General features: G+C 34.8%; 1 protein-coding gene across 13 annotated transcripts in view; it reads right to left on the bottom strand.

Moving 5' to 3' along the window:
- Positions 1 to 10860: 10860 nt before the first annotated feature.
- LOC129568622 (uncharacterized) overlaps positions 10861 to 11826 on the bottom strand; it is a 4997-nt gene continuing 4031 nt past the window's right edge. For 7 of the 13 annotated variants that reach the window (XM_055446820.1, XM_055446803.1, XM_055446772.1 and 4 more), the window contains 3 exons: positions 11699 to 11758; positions 11565 to 11624; positions 10861 to 11463 (listed from right to left, as the gene is read on the bottom strand). In XM_055446820.1, coding sequence (XP_055302795.1) covers positions 10976 to 11463; positions 11565 to 11624; positions 11699 to 11758 — 608 coding nt within the window. In that variant the 3' untranslated portion in view covers positions 10861 to 10975. The remainder of the gene's footprint in view (positions 11464 to 11564; positions 11625 to 11698; positions 11759 to 11826) is intronic. The other 6 variants (XM_055446839.1, XM_055446829.1, XM_055446793.1 and 3 more) reach the window with 2 other exon arrangements.

The following is an 11826-nucleotide window of genomic DNA, read 5'->3' as shown; positions in this document are numbered from 1 at the left end:
GTCTTCAGGCCTTCCACCTACAGTATACCAAAAATCTTCGGGGTTCGATCTCGCGAAGCATATTTTTTTGAGACACGGAAAACGCCAATTTGTATGAAAATCCTGAGGTGTACAGACAATTTTGTGAGTGACTGTATATATATATATATATATATATTAACATTAAATTTTATCATCTGGTCAATGCTTAGCCAATTTAGGGTTTTCAACATCCATTCTCGATGTGTACGATATTCCCAATTTAAAATTAATCGCATTGCTCCCATTTTGAATTTTCTGCATTTTTTCTATATCGTCTTGATTACACATTTCGTTCGTCTCTCCTCTCTTCTCTTCTTTCGCACGCACACTCACTCCGATTATGTGTAAACCAATGTATATGCATGTCCGCGCTTGAATGTAAAGCGCTTGTTTACTCACAGCAACGTTCGCAGTCACTGCATTCAGTTACTGAGATCTCATCAGAAAATTGAATATCTATGCTGAAATGATTCTCTGGTTTTTGGTGTGCATTTTCTCTTTTGGTATAAACTCGCTGGCTGTATAGTGCGGTGTCCACAACTTGACGCTTTTGATTTCTTCGAATTTGAACGATGGTGGCGTAATTATATATCGTTGAATTGTGTCCATAATGTGTCCGACAATAGCATCAACTGTGACGTCTAAAGGAAATTTTGACAAATGGATTCCATACACAGAGCGCTAGTTGATTTGTTTGGTAGATTCAATCGATGGTGGGTTTAAGCGGCCTATCGTTTCCTTTTCACGAATCGGTGTACTCAGAATCACATTGACTCAGTTTATGAACAACTTTCACTTTTGAAAAACAGATAAACCAATTAAACAGATGCATTTGAGTAATCCATAATACGATTACTGAATCTCTTCAGAACACATCACTAGTCACACCACATAAACAAAGTCAGCCAAGAATTCATGTGCGTCATATTACGAGTCATGAAATACTAAAATGCGCGTTGCTTTAATTCATTAAAATAATTAATTTAACCCTCTCTTTCGAACATTTATAGAATTTTGGTCACGTTGAAGTTGTACTGGTTTAAGATATGCGTGAAGTTGTAGCTCTTCTTTAAAAATGTCACTGAAATGAACGATTTTTTAAAAATATTTTTTAGCTTCTGACACTTAACAGATGTCACTTGGATGACATTGACGATTCATAGACTTTTTGCCATTTTAAGCTTGTGCCATGCGCTTTATTTGTGTCAGCGATGTGTATACTACTGTAACTGGGAAAAACATATGAATATATGTAGCTCTTCTCATTCTGTAGAAAAACTCATTTTTTTTTAAATTAATCGAATTTTATTCATGATAAATATCAATCAGTGATTGTATACAACATTATGAACTTTTGCTATAAACACATACAGTGACAAAAGTAAAAATTATCTGTGTTGTAAACATGATTCATAGCCCATTTCATGGGAAACGTAAGAAATAGAAGTATTTTTCCAAATATATTGCAACGGAATTGAGTAAATCTATAAGAGTAATATTCAACCCTTTCAAGGATGATGCAGCAATTTCTAGCAATTTGTAGAGATTGATTGGTGTACGACCAACTGGCACCGGGACCAATTTCAAGATAGGTGTTCCATCAACTCCGAGCAGCTTGAACAGAGCCTGTGCAACAGTTATCAAAACTGGTTTATCCAAAGCCAGTAAAGGCGGCAATAATCTGTTAAGTGGCAATAATAGGTTGCCTGGAGCTAATATGGTTGCCAGTCTGAGCAGCGCCTTGAAAATAAGAAGTAGCAGATTATCGATGGCAGTAAATAAGAATTGGAGTGCAGAGGTAAGCAGGTTCCGAATGCCGTTGAGCAGGGGGTCAGCGACACCAGGGGTTAGACCACCTTGAGCCGCTACTGGAGAAGATCCTAACACAATACCCAAGACGAAGGCGATTAGTATAGCTGCTGCAAACTTCATTTTGCTTCCTAGTTTATTAAATGTTACCAGTCAACTGATTATTTGCTTCAAATCTCTCAGCTATTTATACCATTCGTATTCCCAATTTTTTATTTTTTATTTGAAAAAGTTATGGTCTATGCACGATTATTCATGACGGTTGTCATGAGCACGACAAATATTATTAGACATGATAGCCTGATCCACAGAAAGTTTAACACTAGAAAGACAACTGGGCTTAAGAAGTATTACGTATTTCGAAAATGAAATAAGTTTTACTAAAAAAAAATATTCGTCTCTTGGTGAAAGCAATTCGGCTCAAGGTCTCCATCGACGAAGTTTATACATACAAAGACTGTAGGTCAAGATAAGCATGATTGAAGCAGTGAAGAACCAATTAGCTGGCTAATTAGCCGCATAAGTGTATACTGGCTAATGAATGTGTAGACCAGTGAGAAAACTTCAGTAAGAACTGATGTTTGTGACTCACGTTTAAATCACCAGGTCAGAGTTCAAATGAAACCAAACATCGACATTTTTTATTAAGTTTTTGAAAAAAAAATAACTCAAATCATAAAAATGACTTTTAAATTGAAAATTAATTGAAATATATTAATATTTTTCAAAATTTGTATGATTTGAATCAAAATACGCAAATCAAAAATTATTATACTTTGAATGTACTCATTTCACACAGATAGCTGGCTAACGTTTGGCTTACACCAGTTGTTGGTGTAAGCCAAGGCTAAGACAATGCTGGCTAACGAAAAACCATCACTGGATTGAAGTCAAGACATCAAAGAAGTGCACTAATGATGGATGAGATCACTACAAATACAGGATCAACACAATATTCACATTTTATTAGTTCTATAGAACTTGATAGTACCATTGTATTTTATCTGTAAAGCCAGAGGACGGCCTATAATACGGAAACGTCAAAAGTGCGCATACAATACGCCACCGGTGATGAGATTTGTCAAATGTATTATATACGATACATTGCGCCATACATACAATCATACATATAATGACATGTATTCTATTTAATACATTTATAATTCAAATAAATGAAAGAGTTGACACTTTATAGTCGCTTAAATATTTTTTATTTTATAAATAAAATAACAGAACAATTGTTTCGACGCTTTATGCGTCATCATCAGCTGTGTGAATTCAACTAAGCGAAACACGCAAAAATTCTAAGTGGAGAACAACATACAAATGCAAATCGAATTGAAAATAACATTTTTATGAGTCGATATGGAGAGAAAGAGATGAATAAGGAGATCCGACGACAAGTGTAAATGTAAATCACAGTAGTTGGAATAGGCAAGAGTATTGCGGCCCTTTGTCTCTGTTTAGAGCGTTGTCGTTGTTGATGTGTATGTGCAAAGATTCGAGCACATCGAGTTTTGTTTTGTGTCGTTCGTGCTCAACCAAACTGAAGCTGTCCAAATTGAACGAGTGTTTTTTGAATAGAGCGTGCTCTGCAATCGCGCTCCGGCTCGGCATATGATTTTGTTTACATGCGATGTGTTCATTTGCTCTCTCTTTCAGTTCTCTTGTCGTTTGGCCTATGTATGTTTTGTCACAGTCGTCACATTTCGCTACGTATACACCGGGTTTGTTTATGTTTTTAATGCCGTCTTTTGTGGATTTTAATAGCTGTTTAATTTTTGTGTTGCTTTTTGGAGCCAGAGCGACATTGAATTTTTCGAAACATTTTGATAGGCTATGGTGCATTTTTGAGTCAAAATCCATCGCAATTCGCGATATCAAAACGTATCTGGAAATGTATGGCGAAAGTCTGAATCGTAAAATTGATGAAAAATTTGCGGAGCTACAAGTATCAATCATGAGCCAGAAATGAAGAGAAAAAAACCGATGCAAAATGAAATTTGGAATGAGCAAACAATGCATATCGATACCAATGACAGTGATCTTGTGATACGGTCCACACCGACTTCAGCACAGGTTAAAAACAGCATATCGAACGAAAAAACAAATCGATTGCAACCACCGTCACCAATGCGTAAACAGCCTAAAACCGTTGTTGATCGCTCATTGTATGAAATTTACCTGTCAAAATTCAAACAAACATGCACAGAAGATGATATTGTAGCACACATCATGGAAAAAACACAGATTCTAATGCCTGAGCTCTTTAAAGTGGAACAAATAAAAAGTGTACAATTTGATGCTAAACACAAAGCATTCAAATTGACAACTGTCAGCAAACAAACATACGAACAAATCATGAATAAAGAGTTATGGGCACCTAATTTCACAGCAACCGACTACAACCCAAAGCCAAAGTTGCAAAGGAAATGGAATCGTGGTACTGGTTACAAAGTGAACAATCCGATGACTCCAATGACGCCTAAAACGCCAAAAACGTTTGAACCAAATACGCGGCGTAGAAATTTCATCCCGCAATTTGCTAAGCGTGATGAAAATACAAATTGGAAGAAACCACGGCGTATTATCAATGAGACACCGAGACGATTCAACAAAAGCTACACGACCGGAAGAAATCAACCAACGCAATACCAACCAGCTCAACAAGTCGTGTATGCCATGCCGTATCAACAGCCGTACCAAAAAATTTTCGACCAAAACACGATGTGGTATCAGCCGCCGATACAGCAACAACAACAAGTCCCGCAACAAATGCAGCAGCAGCAGCAACAACAACAACAGTGAAACCAACAAGGGGAGAGACCAGTTCTGTGATTTACATCAATGCTCGAAGTGTGATTGCGAATTTTGAACAAATCGAAATATTGTGCCGTGATAAAAAAACCAAAAATATTATTAGCAAGTGAAGCCAGAATAACCAATGATATTTGTGACAGTGAATATAAAATAAATGATTATGACTCAGTAGTGTGCTTTTCGCAAACAAGATTCACTGGTGGTAAAATAATTTATATAAGAAAGCCACTAAAATTCAAAATACTTGCAAATGAATATGAAGATAAATTAATATGGTGTCTTTCGATCGAAATTATAGACTGTGATATTTGTGGCATTTATACTGTTATATACAGATCACCAAGTGCACATTTCAACCAATCAGCAGAAATTTTTGACAGATATTTGGAAAAAACATTAAATTTAAACAAAATGAATCTAATCGTTGGTGATATAAACATAAATTTGAACGAAAAAAATAGAATAACATCGCAATTGAATGAAATATTAGAAAAGCATGGCCATGAAATGATAGTAAAATTTAACACAAGAATAACAAATGAGTCACAGTCGTTAATTGATCTCGTAACTACAAATGTGAGAGAAAGAGTGAAATGTCAGGCACTGTCAAACGAAAAAATAAGTGATCATTAAACAATTTTAATCAATATAAGTAGAATATGTGCAAGAGAAGTTGTTAATGAAACTGTGATGTCCTGGTCGAACTATGATAAAGAAAAGTTAATATTTAATTTAAGATATTGTGATTGGTCCAATTTTACATTTTTAAATATTAATGATAAGCTAGATAAACTAAGACATAATTTAAACACATCAGTTAGCCCGCTAATAAAAACTGTGATAATAAAAGACTCAAATAAGCCTAGTAAATGGTTTGATAATGAACTTTTCCATCTAAAAAAAGAAAGAAACACGAAACCATAATGCATGGAAAAATAATAAATGTGATATCGCATGGAATGACTATATAAATGCACGGAATAAATATAATAAAACAATAAAAATGAAAAAGAATGAACATACACAGAACGAAATAAAAAATGCGGGAAATAATCAAAAACTAATGTGGAACTGTATCAATAAAATCATTTCAAATAAAAATAAAAAAGCAAGTGACGAAATAGTCTTCCGAGATGGTTCGTACACTGACCCAAATGTGATTGCTGAGAAATTTAATGATTATTTCGTAAGCAGCATAATTGAATTAAACAGAAATATACCAAATGATAACATACAAACTGAAATGATACATGAAAATGAGCTGAATAATTGCCGATTTAAATTTGAAATAACAGATGTGGATGAAATAAACCGAATTTTAAAATTCCTAACGAAAAAAATAAATAAATCGGATGAATTAAATTCGCAAGTATGGTTTGACGCATCTGAGTACTGCGGTTATTTCCTAGCAAAAATAATAAACGAATCATTAGAAACTGGTCTCTTCCCCAACGCATGGAAAACTTCAACCGTGACTTCAATCCCGAAAATCACAAAGCACAGAGGGATCAACACATTACCAATTGACGAAAAAGTAATTGAAGTAGTAGTGAAAAATCAATTGGTTAAATACATCGAAGACAACGACCTCATATCGCCACACCAATCAGCATTCAGATCAAACCACTCCTGTGAGTCAACAATAAACTACGTTATCAGCGATTGGAAACAAGCCCAAAACAATGACCAAATCATCGTAGCAGTTTTTCTCGATCTCAAGCGTGCTTTTGAGCCTGTAGATAGAAAAATCATGCTAGAAAAACTTCAAGCAAAGGGCATCCATGACACAGAGCTGAGATGGTTCACCAACTACTTGGAATCGCGAAAACAACAAACAAAATATAAAAATAAAATGTCGAACGAAACCGAAATACCAATTGGACTGCCACAGGGAACAGCACTCAGCGTGATATTATTTAGCATTTATATAGATCAGATAACAAAAATTCCAAAAAATAGTTCAGTAGTCTTATTCGCGAATGATACGGGTATATATGTAATTGCGAAAAACGTAGAAATTGCAATAAGAAAAATTAATGAAGATCTCGACCGAATTTATGCATGGCTAAAATTGAACAAACTGATGCTAAATACTAAAAAGACAAATTGAATGATAATAAGTAGAAACAGTGTTGAAGTGGACGATTCAATTGAAATCAAAATAGGAAATGAGAAAATAAATAGAGTCCATAGCATTAAATACCTAGGAGTTATCATAGATGAAACAATATCGTTTAAAGAACAGACTGCAATATGTACAAAAAAAGCAGCAAGCAAAACCAACCTACTGTACAGAATATCGAAAAAGTTGACTTTTAATTGGCTAAGCATTGACCAGATGATAAAATTTAATGTATTAATCTATATATATAAAATGAGACACGGGCTTCTCCCGAAATACTTAAGCGATAACCTAATTTATACAAGGGATGCACACACGAGGAACACAAGACAAAGAACAAATAATGATCTAAGACTACCAAATTTTAAATATGAAAAAACCAGAAGGAATATATTCTGTTATGGAGTCAAAATGTATAAAGAGCTTCCAATGTATATCAGAGAAAAACCATCACTAAACTCATTTAAAATGGAATGCAAAAATCATATAATGGAGAATTTTAATATATAAATACAAATGTTACCAAAAGAGCTAACGCTAATAAACATAATACAATACAATGCTGAGTTGTGTCACTTTTGCTCGCAACTTTATTTGTCTCTTTTCTGCTCTAAGTTTTTTTTTCGTCTCAGTTATGGATAAAGAGCTCATAAGTTGTTCTTTCATTCTATGGGTGTCTTTAATTATACTTAAGTAAAGTTCAGCCAAAGCTAGGCAGTGAAACAATAAAATAAAATAAAAAACAAAAAAACGTTTCTCTTTTACTGCATTGAATTTTATTTAGATTAAAATCAATGAATGTGTACAATCGTTCGAAATTTCACACTATCTATAAATATTTACTGTGAAGAAAGGAATATGTTTAAATTGCACACATGGGCTGTAGGATATCCCATTTATTTAACTTTTGGTAGTACAAGGGAATATACAGATCCCAAGTATGCAACAACACCATCTAGTAAATTTCCGAAGGTAAGTCGTTCTTCCTTCAAGTAAGGTTGCAGAAGCTTAAGTAAGACATTTAGTTTAATCGGTGTATTCAAAATTGGTACAGGAACTAATGACAAGACAAAAGTTCCGTTAATTTTGAGTGTTCGTAGGACAGAAGTTGCAACAGAGGATAACGTTGGCTTTTTCAGGGCTAGCAATCCTGGCACAATCGTTGCAAGATCGAATGTAAAGTTGGCTGGTTTGAATAGGAAGAGAAGGAACAAAAGCGCTTTGAAAACGAAAAGGAGCAAATTATTGACGAAACTAAACAGCGTTGAGACAACAGTAGTAAGCACACTTCGCACAGTACTCGCTACTCCCTTAAGCAAATAAGGCACGTTTTCGAAGTTAGCCCCTAGAAATTCTGTAAGCCAAGATCCAATACCACCGAAAAGTCCTTCGAACAAATTACCCAACAGATCGGTGATGAATTCCACAACGTCACCTCCCAGAAGATTAGTTAGGAGAGTTCCTACGGTAGTGAGTAGTCCGCTAATCGTTTCGGGCAGCAAGGAGCTTAAAGATTTTAGCAGATTTCGTATGCTTTCGGGCAGTGCACTGAACAGTGGCCCAAGCAAACCTGACAACAGGCCGTTTCCAGGATTATTGCTGTCAGTTCCCGTCTCTTTTGTTTCGTTAGCCGCGGCAAGACTGGACCCATATCCAACTACTAAAACGAGGGCGATAAGTATAGCTGCAGTGAACTTCATTTTACTTTCTTGTTGATAATGTAATTTTCAACTGTTTTCCGCTTTAAATGTTTCCAGTATTTATACTGTTTTCGTTCCTGTTTCTTTCACGTTTATTTCCAATTTATTATCATCTACACGATTATTCGTGGAGATTGCACCAGTCACGACAGTGAGTCGTGAACATGAACAGGCAAACGTGTCAATAATTTAACACCCAAAGGATACTACAACCTTTATTTCGTATATCGAAAACGTAAAAAAGATGATATTCTCACATTTACTACAGACATGATTTATAATTAATTTTTTACAGAAGTACATGCATGTTTTGAAAACTCAACTCCTACTGATGAGTGAAATTTTGTTGTGGAAGTTAATTATTTAATTAATTTATCGTCGTGCGGCATGCATTATTTTAAGAAGCTGCCCATTTTCAAGAAAATTTAAGTAAAACACTGCCCATTTTTGAGTTTTGAGCTGCCCATTTATGATTTAGAACTGCCCAAATGGGCAAGAGCTGCCCATTAAAATAATGCATGTCGAGCAGCACACTAAATCAGCTGATCCATATCAATTGAGTAGTTTAGAGCGAAAATGTAATACAGAAAAGTTGCGCGGAAAAATTTCGATGAAGAATGAGCGTAAAAGGGATAGCTTACTATATACTGTATAGTAAACTTATAGTGAACTATATAGCTATCTCTTTTCATTTGACATTTTTCCGCGCAACTTTTCTGTATTACATTTTCACTCCATACTACTCAATTTATTCTCAATGATACATTTTGTGATAAAATTTCAAAATAACCATGAAGTAATTGTGTACCTCAATTGTTCCATTGAAAAATATTATTTTTCAACAACCAAAGCTCTGGGAAATTCATTTTTAAATTTAAAATTATAGGTAATATTTTCAAATATGGTCACGGTCATCGTCAGTAACATCGCGTTTTTTTGCACATATCTCTTCAAAAAAATAGCTGAAACTCATAGTGTCTATATTGCATATGATAGAACTCTTCAAGACTAATGATTCAATGGCTAAAAGTTTTGTCCATCACTTGTGATTACGGAGTAATAAGGGTTTAAACAGGCTTTGTTATGCGCTAAATCCATCACGCTGAATAAATTCATGCGATAGATTTATGCAATAAATGTGATGCGCTCGCTTTGCGGTGAACTAAGTCTGTTGCTCTTCACTTGCTCACGCATGAACGTTCATGCTTTGCAGTGAACGCATCGCTAAGCGGTAGTGAAGAGAAACAGACCTCGTTCACCGCAAAGCGAGCGCATCACATTTATTGCATAAATCTATCGCATGAATTTATTCAGCGTGATGGATTTAGCGCATAATAAAGCCTGGGTTTAAAGTCAACCGTAACGTCACATAATTTTGGAAGTGATTTTCGAGATTACTTCATATTTTCAAAACAATTAGCGAATCTAGCAATTTATTTTTTAGGCCATAACCAAGAATTTATAGATAAAGGATCAAAGAAACGATAGATATGGTAATTACGCTGAAAATCATATTCTTGGTGCATCTACAGACGTTAAAGTGACGTCAGTAACGTCACACAAAAACTCAGTAACGTCACAAGTACAAACTTCGTGACAAGAAAAAAACAGGATGCGATAAAAAAAAAATTGATTTCTATTAACTGAATATTAAAAGTTGAACCTTTTACTTTAAGAATATGTATTTAACCTAACAATTTTGTACATTTTTGATAGAAATTAACACCCTCGAAAAACAGTCCACAAAAAGTCAAAAAATGAAGAAAAAAATCGCAAATTCAACAATTTCGATAAGAAAAAATAATCAAAATCCCATGAAAATTTCAGAATATATTGAGTTTATGTAAATGGTGCAAGACTTCATGGCAATCTAATAACATTAAGACCATTTTTTTCCGCTTTCAACCTTTTTCCCGCGATTTCGTCTTACGCGACCGTGACCATATGATTCAAGTTGAAGCCCATAAAAGCGAAAAACCAACATGTTTCAATTTTGCAACTCTAGGTCTTAATGGAATAAAGTATATTGCGTGAGTTAATTTTCTATTCAATAAAGCAATCATGGAACTGACTGGCAACAGCGATTGTGCTACTAGAAAATGCGGTGGCCAGCGTAACTATTGAGAGAGTCGTCGCATGAAAAGATCCGATTTTACGCGACGTTTGCATTTACATGGCACTTATTAAGGCATGTGCGTAAAACTGGCTCTTTTCATGCGATTTTAAGGCAAGGAGACATTCGATTTTACGCGACGCTCGATAGGGAGAATCGACGAAATGTCAAAGTGATTGCCCAGTTGTCATTGTTTTCTGGGCTGTGGAATAAAGGTAATCTTTATTATTATAATACGTCTCAATTAATCGTGAAACATGTGAAAAGATAGTATGTTTATTGTAAGTATTTTCAAATTTTATTAACAATATATTTCAAAGTTTAAGTACAATTTGAATATTATTACCAGATTAAAAAAAGAACTTGTTACCGAATCACTGCGGCATATTTTCAATGCAATCTGATAGAGTATACATTAACTAAATAATCACCAATTACATTAAGAATCAAAGTGAATGTAACCGAAGTTCTATATTGGCATTGACTTCGGAACAGCTTAATGAATGCATTAATATTGATTTTGGTGTTCAGAATGAAATTCGGAATTAATTCAAAAGCCAGACACTCTTTTGCCTTATACAATTTTAGGACCTTGAAAATCAAGGTTGAAAGTGTGGGATTCTTCAGCCTTTTCAGCAAAGTTATCAGATTTATTACGTTAACCCTCCCACCCTTTGGCACGACATTGGTGAGGACATTGAGCAGATTTTTGAAAATTACGCTCAAGAAATATCTGACGACTTTAACAGCAGCCTTGAGCGTTCTATCGAATAAAGATTTTATAGATTCTAGAATAGTGATTTGATTAACATTTCCCATCGAACATGGAGGAGAGGGCGAAGATGTTGGTGCTTCCGTTGGAGAACTTCCTGAGCCACCTAAAAGTAAACATACAATGACAATCAATGTCTTCAAATTCTTGAGACAACTCAGAGTTGTGAAAAAATTCATTTTGTTAAGAACAGCGAAGAGAATATACCAGTTGGATAAGTTGGGAATCGTGTGTTCGTCACGGATGTTTCGCCAGTTTCTGGTCCATCTAGCAATCAATTGAAGAGACAACTCAATGCAGTAGATTCATTTTGCTTTGTCAAGAAATGAAGAAAAAATTACCAGTTGGATTAGTTGGGAATCGAGTGTTCGTCACGGATGTTTCACCAGTTCCTGGTCCACCTAGCAATCAATTGAAGAGACAACTCAATGCAGTGGAATCGTTTTGCTTTGTCAAGAAATGAAGAAAA

This window comes from Sitodiplosis mosellana, unplaced genomic scaffold (assembly GCF_009176505.1).
Source record: "Sitodiplosis mosellana isolate CC-2019 unplaced genomic scaffold, AAFC_SMos_1.0 Smas_scaffold_1, whole genome shotgun sequence".
In the NCBI taxonomy this organism is placed as follows: domain Eukaryota; kingdom Metazoa; phylum Arthropoda; class Insecta; order Diptera; family Cecidomyiidae; genus Sitodiplosis; species Sitodiplosis mosellana.
The sequence above is the reverse complement of the archived record's forward strand: the minus strand, read 5'-3'. Positions and strand labels throughout refer to the sequence as shown.